General features: G+C 49.8%; 2 protein-coding genes across 2 annotated transcripts; one reads left to right on the top strand and one right to left on the bottom strand.

Annotated features, from left to right (window-relative positions):
• Window positions 1-1,678: 1,678 nt before the first annotated feature.
• VSIG2 (V-set and immunoglobulin domain containing 2) lies at window positions 1,679-7,346 on the top strand (the record flags this gene model as incomplete). Its single annotated transcript, XM_080693146.1, has 7 exons — window positions 1,679-1,766; window positions 2,194-2,357; window positions 3,345-3,552; window positions 4,327-4,482; window positions 5,897-6,016; window positions 6,133-6,277; window positions 7,214-7,346. The coding sequence occupies 7 exons, from the start codon at window positions 1,679-1,681 to the stop codon at window positions 7,344-7,346; spliced, it is 1,014 nt and encodes a 337-aa protein (XP_080549272.1).
• Window positions 7,347-9,127: 1,781 nt separating this feature from the next.
• NRGN (neurogranin) lies at window positions 9,128-17,318 on the bottom strand (the record flags this gene model as incomplete). The annotated part of the gene is made up of 3 exons (XM_080718950.1): window positions 9,128-9,349; window positions 16,130-16,203; window positions 17,252-17,318. The coding sequence occupies 3 exons, from the start codon at window positions 17,316-17,318 to the stop codon at window positions 9,128-9,130; spliced, it is 363 nt and encodes a 120-aa protein (XP_080575076.1).
• Window positions 17,319-18,625: the final 1,307 nt, after the last annotated feature.

The raw sequence follows: 18,625 nt of genomic DNA, 5'->3' as shown, positions 1-18,625 counted from the left end.
GGCTTCTCCACAAGCCTCAGAGCTTACTGGCTCAAAATAGCTCTTCCAGAGTCTTTTAGAAGGGTAATTTGCCATCATGTGGAAAGGGGGACACCAAGAGCCAAGGGACAAAAGTGACGAGTGTCCTTTGGGTCTTCCTTTTCTCTTCCTCTCTAGAGTAGGGGAAAGGAACCTTGCTGGGCTTCCCTCAGCACACACACGCCTGACTGCCCATCACAAGCAGCCCTTTTTGATATTGAGGGAGAGCTGGGTATGCTTCCCCCCCGCTGTACTAGAGATGGAACCCAGGGGCATTCTACCTCCAAACTACACCCCCAGACCTATTTTTATTCTTTATTTCAAAACAGGGTCTCACTGAGTTGCAAAGGGCCTCACTAAGTAGCTGAGGCTGTCCTTGAACCGTGATCCTCCTGTCTCAGCCTCCCATATGCTGGAATTACAAGCGTGCGCCACCACAACTCGGCTTTGTGGTGCACATTTATATCCAAACTCTGCCGTGTTCTTTTCTAAGGATGGAGGACTCTAGATTTGTTTTTCTGGGAATGAGGAAGCCCAGTGTTGTTTCCATGGAGACTGCTCCACCAGCCAGTGGTAAAAAGAAGGGCTTGGGAGGAACAAGAATCTGTGATGGAGCCAGAAAGGGGATACACCCTGGAGTGCATGAGCAGCACAGAAGGCCCCAAGCTGCCTGTTCTGGGTGTCAGAGTGCCTCCTTTTCTTCCAAAGACACTCCCTACACAGCTCCAGGTTTTTTTTGTTTTTTGTTTTTTGTTTTTTTTGGTTGTTTTTTGTTTTTGTTTGTAATACAAGGGCTTGAACCCAGAGACATTCTGCCTCTGCACTAACTATACCCCCAGCTCTATTATTTTATTTTGAAATAGGGTCTTGCTAAGATACATAGGATCTCACTAAGTTGCTGAGGCTGGCTGCAAACCTGCAATCCTCTTGTCTTAGCCTTCCAGTACTGGGATTACTGGGCTGCCATGTGCAGCTTTAGTTTTTGGTGGTGGTATTAGGGATGGAACCCAGGGGCATTCTACCTCTGAGCTACACGACCAGCCCTATTTTTCATTCCTTATTTAGAAACAGGGTCTCACTAAGTTGTGGACGGCCTCACTAAGTAGTTGAAGCTGTCCACGAACTGCGATCCTCCTGTGTCAGCCTCCCAAATGCTGGGATTACAAGCGTGTGCCACCACTCCTGGCTCCCTGGCTCTTTTAAATTTTTATTTGGAAACAGAGTCTCGTTAAGTTGCTAAAGGCCTCACTAAATTTCTGCAGGTGTTGATAAGTTCCTGAATTTGGCCTCAAACCTGTGATCCTCCGAGTATCTCAGCCTCCCAAGAAGGGATGATAGGCGTGTGCCATCACACCTGGCTCTAGTTCTGAGCCCTGGCTGGCAGGGTGCCCACCCCCATTCCCAGACCTTTTTCCTTTTTCCAGGCCTGAAAGCTTCAGCAATTGGGGAGAAGAGGAAGGAAAAGGATGCAGGGCATGAGTGGTTTCAGAACTGGGTCTGGAGAAGGGAGCCGCCCTTCTCTACCTGAAGGTGCTGGCCTCTCCCCTTGTTTGCTCTGAGATAGCCGGCCAGTCTCACTCCAGCCCAGCACAGCACCAGGTGGCTACCTTTGGGTGCTGCCTTTTCTTACTTAGACCCAGACACCCAGACAGACCAACAGATGGCAGGACAGCAGGACTTGGACACCACCAGGCTGCCATGGGGGCCTTTCTTCTGCGGGGCCCTGCTGGGCTTTGTGAGCCTCAGTGGTGAGGAGCTGGGAGGGAGAGGCAGGGTGGGGCTTGCAGGATTGCAGCCGGGTGGGCTAGGGCTGCAGGGGCCCTGGGGCCCAGGAGGCTGCAGTGGGCCTGGCAGGGGGCGTCCAGAAGGAAAGAGGCCTGCCAGCTGACGGGGAGCTGGGCTTAACCACCCCACCATAGGACTATTGTTTTCCTCTTCCTGCCAACACACCCGCATACCTGGCCCAGCCTCGGCCCTGGCCCTTTTACCCACAAAAATCCGGCTGGGCTGTGGTTCCCTTCCCTCCCTCCCGGAAATCTCAGGCTTTGAGAAGGAGGAATTGGATCAGGGTTTCGATGTGGGGAAGAGTCCCCAACCTTTGGTGTAGACGCTGCAATGTGTGTTGGGCCCTCTGGATCACCGGGTTGGGGTCCTGGTCTCCCTCTGCGTCCTCAGCCCCAGGGCTGGCAGTGGAGGTGACGGTGCCCGCAGAGCCACTGAGCGCCCCGGAGGGCGGCACTGCCGAGCTGACCTGTAGCTACAGCACGTCGGTGGGAGACAGCTTCGCTCTGGAGTGGAGCTTCCTGCAGCCGGGAAAGCCGGCCTCAGCATCCCATCCCGTGAGTGGAGGGCGAATGTGCCATGGGGACTGGCTGGGAACCTAGGGCCCACTCAGTGTGTGTGTGTGTGTGGGGGGGTGCGGGGTGCTTGGGGATCAGCATTGGTTGGATTAATAGGTAAATGGGCGTGGTGGTGCATGTTTGTAATCTCAGTACTTGGGAGGCTAAGACAGAAAGGATCACAGGTTCGTGGCAGGCGGTGACCTATTTAGTGAGACCCTTTTTCAAAATAAAGAATGAAAAATACAGCTGGGGTTGTAGCTCAGAGGTAGAATGCCCCTGGGTTCCATCCCCAGTACCAAAATAAATAAATAAATAAATAAATAAATAAATAAATAAATAAAATGGTACATAGGAGCCGGGCATGGTGGCACATTCCTGTAATTCTAGGATTTGGGAGCCTGAGATAGGATTGCAGGTTGATGGCCAGCCTCAGCAATTTAGTGAGACCCTGTTTTAAAATAAAGAATTAAAAATCGGGCTAGGGGTGTAGCTCGGAGATAGAATGCCACTGGGTTTAATCCCCAGCACCACAAAAGAGAGAGAGAGAGAGAGAGAGAGAGAGAGAGAGAGAGAGAGAGAGAGAGAGGAAGAAGCCGGGGAGTGGTGGCACACGCTTGTAATCCCCACACTTGGGAGGCTGAAACAGGAGGATCACAAATCACGCAGGTTTGAAGCCAGCCTCCACTGACTTAAGAGACCCTGTTTCCAAAAAAAAAAATTGGACTGGATATCATCTCTTTCTCTCCTGGTGTCTATATCCAACTCTCCTGGGTTAGTGAAGTCCCAGTTTGGGATTCTAAACCCACTGACACTGAGGAGTGATGTTGATAGGATTGTGTTGACTCATTCAAAGTTGGGGCTACAGAGTGCCAACCTCCCTGGCTGGCTTAAGTGGGGGGACTCACTGGGCTTCCATGTGGGAGCACTGTGGAGCTGATGCCAGGCAGAAGGGAGAACCAATGTGTGTCTTCTGCCTCTTCTCAGATCCTGTACTTCACCAATGGCCATCTCTACCCCACTGGTTCTAAGGCAGAGCGGGCCAGCCTGCTCCAGAACCCCCCCACAACAGGGGTGGCCACCCTGAAATTGACTGATGTCCGATCCTCAGATACCGGAACCTACCTCTGCCAAGTTAACAATCCGCCAGACTTCTACACCAACGGGTTGGGGTTAATCAACTTTACTGTGTTAGGTAAGGCAGGCCGGGGACCCACTAACCACCCACATACACTGGAAGCCTGTGCTGGGCTTGCTAAATGTCTTTCTCCTGATTTTTAGCCCAAGCAGAGGGCTAGAACAGGGCTAGAAATCCCTCCCCAGGACTTCTACTAAACTAGAAGGTCCTACTCCAGCTCCACCCTTCATGGAGAATGTCTCCTCCCCTAGGGCCTAGTAACAAAGGAAAAGTAACCAAGGGAAAGCCCTTTCCTTATATGGGGATCTGAGTCATGCCCCCACCGGATCCATTAGTCAGGAACCTCCCATTAGTAACTCAGATTTGGATTCTGTCCCTCCCAAGGGAGTGGCCATTAAAGGAAAAGGCCCCTCCCTATCACTGAGCACCCCCTTGGTTTATTGAGCTTCCAGCTCACCTCAAATTAGAGCCTGCACAGAGGTGAACAACCAACCACAAGAAACAATTAGAGACAAGGGATGTTTTAATGGAAAAGACCTAGCATATTGTATATAGCTGCTGTATTCAACTATCTGAAGAGCTGTCCTGTGGAGCAGAGACTTTCTCTATGTAGGCCCAGAGAAATGGGAACCCATGGGTGGATCTTATATTAATGCAGATTTTGGGTCCACCTGAGGAAGATTTTGCTAGCAATCAGAATTTCCAACTTCCCGGGGATGCAGTGGTGTGAAGAAAAGCGAACCACTATTTGGTAGGGGTTTTGACGCGGGAAATGTAGCTCAAGGGGCTGGGGGCCAGAAGGTCACCGAGGCACTCCTGTGACTTCTGCAGTGCCCCCCAGCAACCCCCTGTGCAGCCAGAGCGGGCCAACCGCCGTGGGAGGTTCTACCGAACTAAGATGCAGCTCTTCCCGGGGAGCTCCCAAGCCAGTGTACAAGTGGGTGCACCTGGGGTCTTCCCCTACACCTCCTGGCAACATGGTTCAAGGTAAGGGCACAGGGCATCAGGAAGAGGGAAGTGGACACTGGCTAAATCTGCTCTCGAAACCCCACACACTACATCCACAGTTCTATGACTAGGAGTGGGAGACAACCCACTACACCTTCCCCTGCCTCTTCCTTGGATGGTTCCCTTTATGTCTTCCTGCACACTCTGTGCCTGCGTTCCTGAGCAGCATTTCTCCTGCTAAATGTTCTCCCTATATTCTGAAAGAAAGCAGAGGCAGAGGGCACGCTTATGATTCCTATTTGTCTATCTGGGGGGCATTTATTCCCCCCTCCCTCTTTTTGGTGTGGTACTGGGGATTAAGCCCGTGGACACTCAACTACTGAGCTACACCTCCAGCCCTTTTTTTTTTTTTTTTTGAAACAGCATCTCACAAGGTTGCCAAGACTAGCCTCAAATGTGAGATCCTCTTGTCTCTGCCTCCCAAGTACTAGGATTTCAGGCTTGTGACAACATGCTTAGGGCATAGATTTCTCAAAGGTCATGAATAACTTTCCATCTTCCCTGAGGGTAGCAGGGACTGCTTGAAATCATTTAGCTGCTTCTCTGGAGCAGCCACACCCTAAGAGTTTAGCCTCTCAGCTTCCTCTTCCTTTGGCTTCTTTCTGGGCCTTGTCTCTCCTGGTCGCCCCAGCCCAGAAAGAAGCCCCAAGTCACTTTCTTTTTCTCCTCATCCTCCTCTTCCTCTTTTCTCCTCCTCCTCCTCCTTCTTCCTCCTCTCCTCATCTCCTTCCTTCCTTCCTTCCCTTCTCTTCTCTTCCTCGTGTGTGTGTGTGTGTGTGTGTGTGTGTGTGTGTGTGTGTGTACTTGCTACTGGGGATTGGCCCTACCTAGGGGCATTCTACCTCTGAGCTACACCTCCAGCCTTGTTTTATCTTATTTCCTTAATTTTGAAACTGAGTCTCTATGAGTAGCTGAGGCTAGCCACGAACCTACAATCCTCTGGTCTCAACCTCCCAAGCGCTGGAATTACAGGCATGTGCCACTATGCCTGGCTGGGTTCTGCCTTCTAAAATAAGCATTTCAAAAAAGACTTGGGTCAGCTTAGAGCCACCCCCAGAGGATGCGATTTTCAGTAATCAACCCTTTAACCCCCACTAGGACCTGACCTCAGGCAGTAAGCATCTCACCCCGTTCCATCACCATAATGTGTGCACCGTCCCCCCATATCTGAAAAAGCAGCTGTGTGAGGTGGTAAGAGAGTAGAAGTTATAGTGGCTTTGGAATTATTTTTTGACTTGTCTCAGATTATTTACTTTCTCTAAGTCAGCTTTTCCACCAATCAAATGAGGCTGGTCCCTCTCTGGCAGGGTCATTTTAAGGATGGATGTATCCTTACAACAGGTGCTCAATGTGAGTCAGATGGGTGATAGCACACTTCCTCTTCATCCTCCAGATGAGGTGTCTGGCCAACTCATTCTCACCAACCTCTCCCTGACCTCCTCGGGCACCTACCGCTGCGTGGCCACCAACCAGATGGGCAGTGCATCCTGTGAGCTGACCCTCTCTGTGACTGGTAGGAGATGTTGGGCAGAGGCTGGGCTGGAAAGCACAACTTGGGGAGGCTGCATAAAGCTGCCTGAGGATGGGCCAAGGGAGTTCTGTAGCTCTCAGGGGCATGTGTCTCCTTAGACTCCTCCAAAGGCCGAGTGGCTGGGACTCTGATCGGGGTGCTCCTGGGTGTGCTGCTGCTGTCAGTTGCTGCGTTCTGCTTGATCAGGTTCCAGAGAGACAGGAAGAAGAAGCCCCAAGAGACCTATGGGGGTAGTGATCTTCGGTGAGCAGGAGGGCTGGTGGGGGGAGGGAGTGCAGGGAGGGAGAAAGGGCCTGGGTTAAAGTGTTCTGGGGAAGCAAATGCTGCACAACCCTGGCATTTGGTGGCAGCAGAGCCTATGCATTTAAGTGTGTGAGCAAGGGGGACAGGATGGAGGGACTGGGGTACGGATGGCTCAGTTGGCAGGACTGTCCTGTGCCTCTTCATACTTGAGGTGTTTACTTTCCTATTTTTAAGGCATTATCATATATAAAGCATATATTATATATAAGGCATAAATCACATATATATGACTGATTGATATATATAATATATATGACTACTTGGAAGTAGGGGTGAGAGGTGAGCACCAGGCATTGAATTTGCCCTGATCAGCTGAACAAAGCTGAATTTAGTTATGTGTGGAGCCAGGGAGGCCAAAACTGCTTTTGTCATCCAAGTTGTAGGGTCCAGAATTGGATCAGACCAAAAAATTTAAAGTGTAGTCCTCAGATGACCTAGACAGGTATCACCAGAAACTTGTTAAAACTTTCAGTTTCAGACCAGTTGTTAGGCCTCCTAGATCAGACTCTGGTGTGTTTGTACGCTGGGAGAGACTGGGCGTGGAATTCTCATTTTATTTTATTTTATTTTGGTGGTACTGGGGTTCTTGGAAGCCGGTCTATCTCCGGGCTACACTCCCAGACCTATTTTATTTTTGGAAACAGGGTCTCCTAAGCCAGTGCGGCTGGCTTAGAACCTGCGTGATCCTCCTGTCTCTGCCTCCCAAGCGCGGGGATTATCAAGCGTGCTCCACCACGCCCGGCCTGGAATTCTCATTTTAATCAAAGCTCTGCAGATGACTCTCATGCACAGTAAAATGTAAAATTCCCTGGGCTAGACGATGGCGGTCTTCTGAAGGCTGGTTCTAGCCTCAGTAAGAATGTGTCTGTCCATCAGGGAGGATGCTATGGCGCCTGGAATTTCTGAGCAAGCTTCTATGAAGATGGATTCTAGCAAAGGGCTCCTGGAGAGGTCCCCATCTGCCAGCACTGTGACGAGCACCAAGTCTAAGCTCCCTACTGTTGTCTGACTCCCCCTGGTCCCCGGAGGGCGCTGAGGGGAACATCAACGCTCATTAAAGTCTTTGGGTACCATACGGTCTCCCTCTCCTTTCTGCCAAATGGCGAGTTCCTCTAGGGGGCTCAGAGAGTATTTACCAGTAAGGGAAGGAGTGTGCTTGATGTAGTCCCAGAGATGATACTTGAAAGCAGGATGATCGGTAGGATGGAAGGGGTAGGGCTCCAGCCCAGGTTCCTCTCCACTGCTATCCCCTCTGCGTTTTGGTTTGATCAAACATGATTTGTTCAAGCTCCAAGCGGTGGCCTCGTGCACCCAAACTCCCTCCCCCCGGCACCCTAGGAACACTTGGACATTCCTCTTTATTGTTCACATTCCAACCCAGTATGGTCACATGCACACGCGGAAATTAAAAACCTTCGGGCCACAGCCCCAGGAGCCCGGCGGGGGCGGGGCCGGAAGGGGCAGGGGCGGGACCGCGGGAGACTCCTCCTACCGAGCCTCCAGGTGCTCGACATTTGCATAAACAACAGGAGAGCTGAAGAGGCTGCTCTCGGGGTGCGTTGAGAAGGAGGGGAGATGACAGGCAGGTGTGGGGCAGGGACTCGCTTGCCATCAGAGCCAGGGGCATCCGACATAATGAAAACCCTCTTCCCCTCTCTTATCCCAGATCTAAAAGTTCTGTGGCTAGGCTGGGGCGGGAAGGGCACAGAGTCCCAGGGCGCCCCCTGTCGCTGCGCGCAGAACGAAAGGACTTGGTTTTTGTTTTGTTTTTTTAAATTGAGTGTACTTGGGCAACGCTTAGGGCGCCCTCCGCAGTGCGCGCAGGGAGGCGCACCGAGGCTGCGGAGGCAGAGCTGCATGCTGGGTGCGGGGAGAGGTGGGCGAGAAGCAAAAGGAAGATTTGGGTGGGAGCGTGGGGCTTGGGGAGAGGGCAGGGAGGAAGGGTGAAAGGGGACCACGCTAGACTGGAGGGCTAACTAAAAGGGCACGGACTCGGCGACTCCGCGACGAAGCCTGCCTGGAAGAGGGGGTCTCTGGGACGCAGGGGGGCTCCTGAAGCTGGCAGGCCGATGGGGAGGAGGGGATCACAAACACGGTAGGGAAGTCTCGTCACTGCGAAGGGGACGCGGCATCCATCTCTCCTCGGGAACTGTGGAGAGAGAAGGTCTGAGAACCCGCCTTCTCCCGGAACTGCCTTTCCCCCTTTCTCCCTATCTGAACCAGGACTTCTGGGCGGGGGATGTCAGGGGCCCTAGTGACCCAGATGCCCACCCCCCGAGTCACAGAGCTGAACGAGCCCCGCAGCAGGTCGCGACCGCGCCGCGGCGTGTTCACAGCCCTGGGCGGGCTTGTGCAGCCGATCGAGGGTGGCTGCGTGTCTGTGCAGGTCCAGACGTGCTCTCGTCGTAGCCGCAGGCGGCTCCGTGTACCAGGGAACCTGCAGGTGCAGGCTGCAGGCCCCGGCTGGGAGGGTGAGGGCGGACAGGGAAGGGTTGGGAGATGGTCCTTTTCTCCCCAGTGAGCCTCCCCCGCCACCCACTCATCCCCAGCCTTTTTGAGGGCATATTCGTTACCTTCGAAAATATTCAGTTTTTCTTCGGTCCAGGACGGGACAGAAGGCAGGGTGGAGAGGGAGGGAGGAACAAGTGAGCTCTGGGAGCCTCCTCCCACCCAGCCCAGGGCTCCGGCTTCTGACCCTTTCCTCCCTCCACGCCTTTCTCCACCCCCAGCACGCCCTTAGCTCTCCGGCTCCGTGGAGCCGCGCTGAGAGCGAGCCCCGCCTCACCTGGCCTAGTCTCCGCTGGGGCCGCCGCCCGCGCCTCCCCGGGAGCCCCCAGCTCCGCCCGGGCCCCCGGGGCCCGGGCCCTTCCGGCCGTGCTCTCCGCTCTTTATCTTCTTTCGAGCCATGTGGCCCCGGAAACTCGCCTGGATTTTGGCAGCGGCCGCGTTGGCCCCGGGATCATCCAGTGGGATGTCTAGAATGTCGTCGTCCGGCTTGGAGCAGGCGCTCTCCTAGGGTGGGATAGAAAGGGAGTTCTTGGAGGTGTCTGGGCGACCCCCTGGAGTAGGTTAGGACTGGACCCCTGGGAGATTGAGCCGAGGGCTCCTGGGGGTGTGAGATACAGTGTGTGTGTGTGTGTGTGTGTGTGTGTGTGTGTGTGTGTGTGTGTGTGTGTGTTTCCTTCTGGGACAACGCAGGAAAAATGAAGGTTCATGGCCAGGTGGACACGGTTGTGTACCCACTTCAGGAAAGAAGTGCATGATGGATTGAGCTACAAGAAAGCCAGGGACCCGAGGGAGCCAGGGGCCCATCACCTGCAGCCACTAGGGGGCCAGAGCTGAAGGGGCTGGGTCTGGAGGAGCGAGGTGAACGGCACAGCACTCTAGGATGTGGCTGCCCATCGCCCTGCTTCAGGCGGGTGCCTCGAGCTCAGAAGGATCCCTTCCCAGTCCAGGAGTCCCTCGAGGGCCAGGAGTCCCTCGAGGGGGCAAAGAAGACCCAGCAGGCCAGCCTCTTCCTAGTTAGCTTCCAGTTTCCAGCTGCACGGGAGCTCAGCTGGAATTAGGAGAGCCTGGGGCACTGCTCGGGGAGCCAGTCTCCTCCCCGCATTCCCCTACCAGGGCTCCAGGCCCAGAGACTGTTTTTCCATTGAATCTCCATTTTCTACCGTTAGCCAGGCTGAGCTCAAACATAGAAGAGAAGCAACAGGCTGGAAGAAGTGCCAGACAAAAGGGCAGATGTCATTTCAAAAAAGACCAGGAAAAGCCGGGCGTGATGGTTGGGCGTGGTGGTGCAGGCTTGTAATCTCAGCATTTGGGAGGCCGAGACCCGAGGACTGAGGTTCACAGACAGCCTCAGCTACTTTGTGAGGCTCTCCACAACTTAGTGAGACCCTGTTTCAAAATAAAGAATAAGAAAAATAGGGCAGGGGTGTAGTGAGACCCTGTTTCAAAATAAAGAATAAAAAAATAGGGCACTCGCCTGAAGCAGGTTGAATGCCCCTGGGTTTCATCCCCAGACCGGCAAAAAAAAAAAAAAAAAAAAAAAAAAAAAAGACCAGGCAAGCCGGGTGTGGTGGCACATGCCTGTAATCCCAGCATTCTGGAGGAGGATTGTGCAGGTTCAAAGCCAGCGTCAGCTACTTAGTGAGGCCCTTTGCAACTCAGTGAGACCCTGTTTCAAAATAAAAAATAGGGCTGGCGGTGTTGCTGGGAGGTAGAATGCCCCTGAGTTCCATCTCCAGTACCAAAAAATAAATAAATAAAAAAAGACCAGGAAAAGACCAGTATTAGCAAGAAGTTCTTGGAGTGCTCCCAGGGAGAAAAGAATTGGGTCAGTAGTATTTCATCAGTACTATCTACTATCTTGTTCCAGGTGCATAACTGTTTTTTTTTTTCTGTTTTTTTTTTTTTTTTGAATACTGGGGATTGAACCCAGGGACATTCTCTGAGCCACAACCAGCCCTAATTTTTATTTTTTTTGAAACAGAAGCTCATTAATTAGTAGCTGAGGCTAGCCACAAACCTGCAATCCTCCTATCTCAGCCTCCCAAATACTGGGAATACAAGCAGGCTCCAATAACAGTGTTTTACAGGCGTGTGTGTGTGTGTGTGTGTGTGTGTTACTGGGGATGGAATCCAGGGGCATTCTACCTCTGTGCTACACCCTCGGCCCTATTTTTTATTCTTTATTTTGAAACAGGGTCTCACTAAATTGCAGAGGGCCTCACTAAGTAGCTGAGGCTGGCCGTGAACTTGTCATCCTCTTGCCTCAGCCTTCCAAGTACTGGGATTACAAGCGTGCACCACCATGCCGGCTCTACGGCATTATTTAATTTAGTCCTAGACAATTAAACTATGACATATTTTTTTTATTATTACCTTAGCTTGCCATTATACAATTGTTGATTGGAATGTTTAAAGGGGTTCCTTTTTTGTCTTTTTGGAACCGGGGATTGAACCCAGAATACCGCACCTGCAAAGCAGGTGCTTTGACACTGAGCTACATCCCAGCCCCTTGATTGGAATGTTTAAAAACATACCTACAGTCATACTTAGAAAGCTATCAATGGGCCGGATCTGGTGGCACACACTTATAATCCCAGCATCTGGGAGGCTGAGACAGGAGGATCATAGTTTGTGGACAACCTCAGCTACTTAGTGAAGCTCTCTGCAACTTAGTGAGACACTGTTTCAGAATAAAGAATAAAAAATAGGGCAGGGATGTAGCTCGGAGTTAGAATGCCCCTGGGCTCCACCCTCAGTACTGCAAAAAAATAAATAAATAAATAAAAATAAAAAATGCTATCAATGGGCCAAGAGTCAAGTATTTATATATTAGAACCCAGAGTTTTTTTGTATGTTTATTTGGTACTGGGGATTTAACTCAAGGGCAGGGCATTTTGCCTCTGAGCTAACTCCCCCCTTTTTTTTTTTTGCGATACTGGGGATGGAACCCAGGAGCATTCTACCTTCGAGCTCCACCTCCAGCCCTATTTTTTATTCTTTATTTTGAAACAGGGTCTCATTGAGTCACAAAGGGGCTCACAAAGTAGCTGGGGCTGTCTGCAACCTGCGATCCTCCTGTCTCAGCCTCCCAAATGCTGGGATTAAAAGCGTGCGTCACCACACCCAGCTTCATGCCTTTTTATTTATTTATTTATTTATTTGAAACCAGGCTTCATTAGGTTGCTGAGAGTCTTGCTACATTGCTAAGGCTATTTTCAAATCTGCAATTCTCCTGTCTCAGCCTCCCAAGTATTGGTATTACATACATGTGCCACCATACCTGGCCACAGTATATTTTTAAACTCTACTCAGTTGGATAACCTAATGCAGCCCAGAGAGCAAACCATGGTTCTACCACTTGCTCTAATGGTATGATCTCCTGCAAGTTATCTAATAATCTTTTCCTATCTTAGCTCCTTTATCTTAAAAAATCAGGATAATAATATCTATCTCTATGGGTTATGGAGAAGGATGATATGCATAATGGTTCTGGAACAATCTAGTTGCTTAATAAATGAGAGCTATGATTATTTTATATAATAATATTAAATTGATACTAAATAATTGCTTCTGTAGGCCAAAGTGGTCATATAATTCGAGACCAGCCTCAGCAACTTAGCACGACTCTCAGCAACCTAGCAAGAAATAAGGGCTGGGGATGTAGCTCAAAGGTAGGATGTCAAGCCGGGCGTGGTGGCGCACGCTTGTAATCCCCGCGCTTGGGAGGCAGAGACAGGAGGATCGCGCAGGTTCGAAGCCAGCCACGCTGGCGTTAGAGACCCTGTTTCAAAAATATAAAATAGGTCTGGGAGTGTAGCCCGGAGGTAGAAGGGCTTCCAGGAACCCCAGTACCACTAAAAAAAAAAAAAAAAAAAAAAAAAAAAGGTAGGATGTCCCTGCGCTCAATCCCCAGTATCACACACACACACACATACACACACACACACACACACATACACACACACACACACACACATACACACACACACTTTACACAGTTTAACCTAATAATTCAGTCATATGCCACATAACAACATTTTAGTCATTGACAGCCTATGTGATAGCTTGGTGGTCCCAAAAGTTGATATCACCTAGTGATGTCATACTCTGTATGTACACGCCATAATATTCATACAACAATGAAACTGCCTAATGATACATTTTTGAAAATATATCCCCATCACTAAGAAACATATGACTATAATCAGACCTATCCTTATGCCCAAAGGAGGTTTTTATTTCTTGGATGGCCTACCCTGGTGGACAGTAGAAAGGATTAGGGAAGCTGGTTGTGGTGGTACTCATCTGTAATCCCAGTACTTGGGAGGCTGAGATAGGAGGATCAAAGATTGATGACCACCCTCAACAATTTAGCAAGACTTTCAGTAACCTAGCAAGATTGTGTTTCAAGTAAAAAGTTTTTTCAAAAGAGCTTAGGTTGTAGCTCAGAGGTAAAATGCCCTTAGGCTCACCCCCCGCCCCCCGCAATACAAAAAATAAAAAAGGAAAGGAAAGATTAGGGAACCAATGATATTGATTTCAGAAGTCAGCCTCTGAGCTGGGCGTGGTGACACAAGCTTGTAATCCTAGCATTTGGGAGGCTGAGACAGGAGGATCGTGGTCTGCGGACAGCCTCAGCTACTTAGTGAGCCCTTTGCAACTCAGTAAGAACCTGTTTCAAAATAAAGAATAAACAATAGGCTCAGGCTGTAACTCAGAGGTAGAATGCACCTGGGTTCCATCCCAGGTAGTGTCCCCCCAAAAAAAAAAAAAGCTAGCCTCTGGACCAGTGAGGGACTCAGCCTTCAAGCCCCTCTGCAGCCTAACATTACTTACTGTATAACTGTGGTGGCCTGGGAAGGGGATGATCCCTATGATGTTAGAAGAGCTGGGTGTGGTGCACATGCTTGTAATCCCAGTACTTGGGAGGTGGAGACAAAGCCAGCCTCAGCAAGTCAGCAAGACTCTCAATAACCCAGTGAGACCGTTTCCAAATATGAAATAAAATCTGCTGGCTGAGGGTGTAACTTGGAGGTAGAATGCCTCTGGGTTCAATCTCCAGTACCAAAAAAAAAATAAATAAATAAAAGCATTTCTCCTTGGACTTGACCCTGTGGTTTCGAGACATTTGCCTTCATTCCTTGCCGGGGGATCTCCCTTGCTTACACAGTCTTTTTCTTCTCAGACATGAGTGACCCAGGTGTCACAAAGACATGGTAAGTCAACTCCACTCACACTGGCCAGCAGCTACCCAGCTTCCAAAATAGGACAGGGCTCGAATAGACCTCAGTGATTACTATCCCAGACAGGTTGGTCCCAGGAGCACAGATTTAAAATCCAAATGCCCAGCCAGGCATGGTGGCGCACTTGTAATCCCAGTACTTAGGAGACTGAGACAGGAGGATCTGGGTTCGCGGCCAGTCTCAGCTACGTAGTGGGGCCCTCCACAACTTAGTGATACCCTGTTTCAAAAATAAAAGAATAGGGGAGTGGTGAGTTGGCCCGGGCCACCCTCCCGCCTCATGCCATTTTGGCATGGTGCTGTAACTATTTCCTGTATTTCTATTTTCTGAATTTCTATCTTTTTAATAAACTTCTTTAAATTTTCAGCAATAAATAAATAAATAAATAAATAAAAATAAAAGAATAGCCGGGTGTGGAGGCGCATGCTTGTAAATCCCACGCCTGGGAGGCTGAGACAGGAGGATCATGTAGGTTCGAAGCCAGCCTCTGCTAGCTTAAGAGACCCTGTTTCCAAATAAAAAATATAAAAAAATAGGTCTGGGAGTGTAGCCTGGAGGTAGAAGGCCTCTGGGTTCCATCCCCAGTACCACCAAAAAATTAAGAATAATAAATAAGTAAAAGAATAAAAAATCGGGCTGGGGGTATAGCTCAGAGGTAGAATGCCCCTGGGTTCAATCCCCAATACTACACACACACACACACACACACACACACACACACACACACACACTCACTCCAGATGCCCAAGCCCAGGTTCCCCATAATGCCTTCCCGGCTGTCTTCAATTTTCTGGGCTTCACAAGTTCTTTTTGTTCCTGTATTGTTTTGTGTGTGTGTGTGTGTGTGTGTGTGTGTGTTACTGGGAATTGAATGAACCCAGGGGCATTCTATCTCTGAGTTATACTCCCAGCCTGTACCTTTTTTTTTTTTTTTGTGGTACTGGGGATGGAACCCAGGGACATTCTACCTCCAAGCTACACCCCCAGCTCTATTTTTTTAATTCTTTATTTTGAAACAGGGTCTCACTGAATTCCAAAGGGCATAAGTAGCTGAGGCTGTCCGCGAACCACAATCCTCCTGTCTCAGCCTCTCCAATGCTGGGATTACAAGTGTGCGCCACCACCTCCAGCTGATTTTATTTTTTATGTTGAATCAGGGTCTCACTAAGTTGCTGAGGCTCCTCTCAAACCTGTGATCCTCCTGTCTCAGCCTCGCGCAAGTTCTAGGATTACAGGCATGCCACCATGCCTAGCTTTCACAGCTCTTTGATTTGGTCCAGGATGCCTGAGATTGATGTAAGCACATTTATTTTATTTATTTATTTTTTTGATGGTACTGGGGGTGGTACCCAGAGGTTTTCTACCTCTGGGCTATGCTCCCAGACCTATTTTATAGTTTATTTGGAAACAGGGTCTCACTAAATTGCTTGAGCGCCTCACTCAGTAGATAAGGCTGGTTTCGAACCTGTGCGATCCTCCTGTCTCAGCCTCCCAAGCGCGGGGATTACAAGCGTGCACCACCACGCCTGGCTTAAGCACATTTATTAGGTGGTGTTGTATGGAGGATCCTGACACACTCTTTGTCTTTTTCAGGTCTAGAGTTCTCCTTGATGGGTTTTTCATCACTTAAAAATATGAAACAAAACTCCCTGTTTTCTTTGATTCACAGAGCTGAAATGTTTCTTGGGATATTTTCAGGAAACCATGAAGCTTCTTTCCAAAAGAAGGCCACAACCATAAGAAAACATTCCTGACTGGCCTCTCCTCCTTGGCTTTGGCAGCTGTGGAGGTGTAGGAAGGCTGAGCGGAGGAAGGGGTATCTTCTCCAACCGTGTGTGCAGGGACCCCACCTGCTGTCACCACCCACCCCAGCTGGATCCAGAATGGAAACTTGGAACAACAGGCAGAGCCACCCCCGGCACGCTGCTCCTCCCCAGTGTCAGCTCCCTCTTCCCTGCTGAATTCTCAGGACAGAGCTGCTAGGGGGGCTGCCCACGGGTGGCCTGCAGCGAGAGAAAAAGGGATCCTGGAAGAGGCTCACTTGCCACGGTGGGCTGATGCCTTCCAAGGCCAAGCCTGATGGTGCCTGGGAGCTCTGTATGGACTGGGCGACATCTGGGCGGACAGGGGAGGTGGAAGGTGCATTTGTCAGCAAAGCTGGAGCTCCAGTCCTAACTGGGCACCTCATTTCTTCAGCTACAACTAAAACTCGGCCTGGATGAATAAAGTCTCCTTCAGTTCGAAATCCCAGTAATTCTAAGAATTATCCCCAATGGCTGCCTGTTATGTGCCAGGCCATTTTATCTTTTGAAATCCCCGTCTTTTGAGCCGGGCGTGGTGGCGCACGCTTGTAATCCCAGCATTCGGGAGGCTGAGACTGGAGGATCACAGTTCGTGGACAGCCTCAGCTACTTAGTGAGGCCCTCTGCAACTCAGTGAGAGCCTGTTTCAAAATAAAGAATAAAAAAAAATAGGGCGGAGGGTATAGCCTGGAGGTCGAATGCCCCTGGGTTCCATCTCCAGATCTGGAAAGAAAAAATAAAAGAAATCCCCATTTTAGAAGCTGAGGAACATCCTTAGAAGTGTTTTGTAACTTTCTCAAAAATGCACAGCTGACAAAAGGCGAAATGATGTGATTTGGTCACCTGCACTATAAACACTGCTTCAGGGTGGGTGATTATTCTTATGGGTCCAGCTGGACCATAAGCAACTAGACAAAGCAAAAGAAAAGAGTAGGATCCAAAACATATTTCTTTGCCTTTTTGTAGTAAACGAATGCGGGCAAGTCATATATATGTGGCTATGTAAATCAGCAACTAGAACATTTGAGTCAACAGCTCTTGGAAAAACAGACTCAATTAAAAAAAAAAAGCAGCAGCTCTGTTTTCTTCTTTCTGGTTTCTGTCTAAGCCATCTTACCAAGGGGAGGGAAAAGAATAGTCAGTCCTAGGTTTTTTCTAAGGACCAGGTGAAGGAGACACCAGAATGGAAGACGAAGAAGCACCTTGCTCTGTGTATAGGCCTCCACAGAATGGGGTGGGCAGAGGCCCAGCTCCAGCCCTGCCCTTCCCTAGCCCTCCACCCCGGCACCATCTTCTCCTTTCTGCTGTCCTGAAGTTGGGGAGCAGGGCTTTTTCTTGCTCAGTCCTTTGGCCCTGCAGACCTGACATGAAGAAGGCTCCTGTGTGCACTGGCGGAGGCGCCCCAGGGCCCTGCGCCGCCGGGGTCATTGTGCATTTGCCTCTTCCATACTTTCTAGGCAGGCAGCCTCCCCTTTTGTCGGGGACACTGAATGCTAACATATCTACAAGTCCCTTAACTGTTATCTAGCAACATCCCTCATCTGTTATCTAGTTAGTTACTTGGCCAGCACCAGTGGTTTCCTGGGCACTCCCAAGTGCCACTCAGGGCAGACCGGGGTCTGCAGGCAGAGATGCCACATCCCACCCTCACCCCCTCCTAGACACCCAAGGAGACAGGTGACATCTCTTCCCCGGCTTCCTGGATTCGTTGCTCTTCCCACTGGCCAAGCCTGCTGCTTTCCCTTCTCATCCTTCCTACCTTCTTCTCATCGGATTCCTTCCTGCTCAGCAATACCCTCCCCCATGTGGACTCACATCTCAGAGTCCATTTCTTTAGAAAACACTGGCTGGGTGTGAGGGGCTCTTCCTCAGTGCAGCCCAGAAACCTCTACTTCTCTTTGCAGAACCAAAAATTGTGTCCTGGACCGGGGATATACCACTTGGTAGGAGAGCAAGTACTTAGTATGCACAAGGCCCTGCATTCAATCCCCAGCACCAAAAATCAACAAAAATATTCTCTGGAGAATAACAAGCAAAGGGGGGGGGGGACTGTACGAAGATGTGTTGTTAGTGTGTTCCTAGGGGCCGAGGCTGAAGGTGATTGGCATGCTTCTTTTTCGTACTTTCTCTAGTTATTACATTTACCATTACGAGCATATTACTTTTATTTATTTATTTGGTGCTGAAGATTAAACACAGGCATTCTACTTCTGAGCTACATCATCAGCTTTTAATTTTTTTTAAATTTTGAAATACGGTCTCCCTAAGTTACTGAGGAGGGCCTTGAAACTGAGATCCTCCTGTCTCTTATTACTTTTAGATGGAGGAAAAAACAATATATATTTGGAGGAGAGCTTAAAATCCAGCTATTTGAATGCGGGAAGGCTCCTCTTGAATCCCGTCTGCACACTCAGGAGTAGCATCTCACTGGGGAGATTATTTGATTTCTTAAAGCCTCAGCTTGTACATCTGTGAAGCCATACCTACCTCACAGAGTCGCTGAGATGGTTAAATATAAAACACAAGGCTCACAGTGAGCAATTGCAAACTGGCAGCTATTTATTATTGAGACTAAGAGTTAAATCATAACAGTACCCAGAACTTGCCCCTAAGTTCTTCTTGGCTCCTGGTACCCTGTCTTGGCCAAATCTCCCCTCTTATAGAACCCGGCTCCCCTTTCCTTCCAAACCTGGCTTTGTTTTTCTTTTATACACTATGAGGTGGAACGGGGATGC

This window comes from Muscardinus avellanarius (assembly GCF_963383645.1).
Source record: "Muscardinus avellanarius genome assembly, chromosome: 1".
Lineage (NCBI taxonomy): Eukaryota > Metazoa > Chordata > Mammalia > Rodentia > Gliridae > Muscardinus > Muscardinus avellanarius.
The sequence above is the reverse complement of the archived record's forward strand: the minus strand, read 5'-3'. Positions and strand labels throughout refer to the sequence as shown.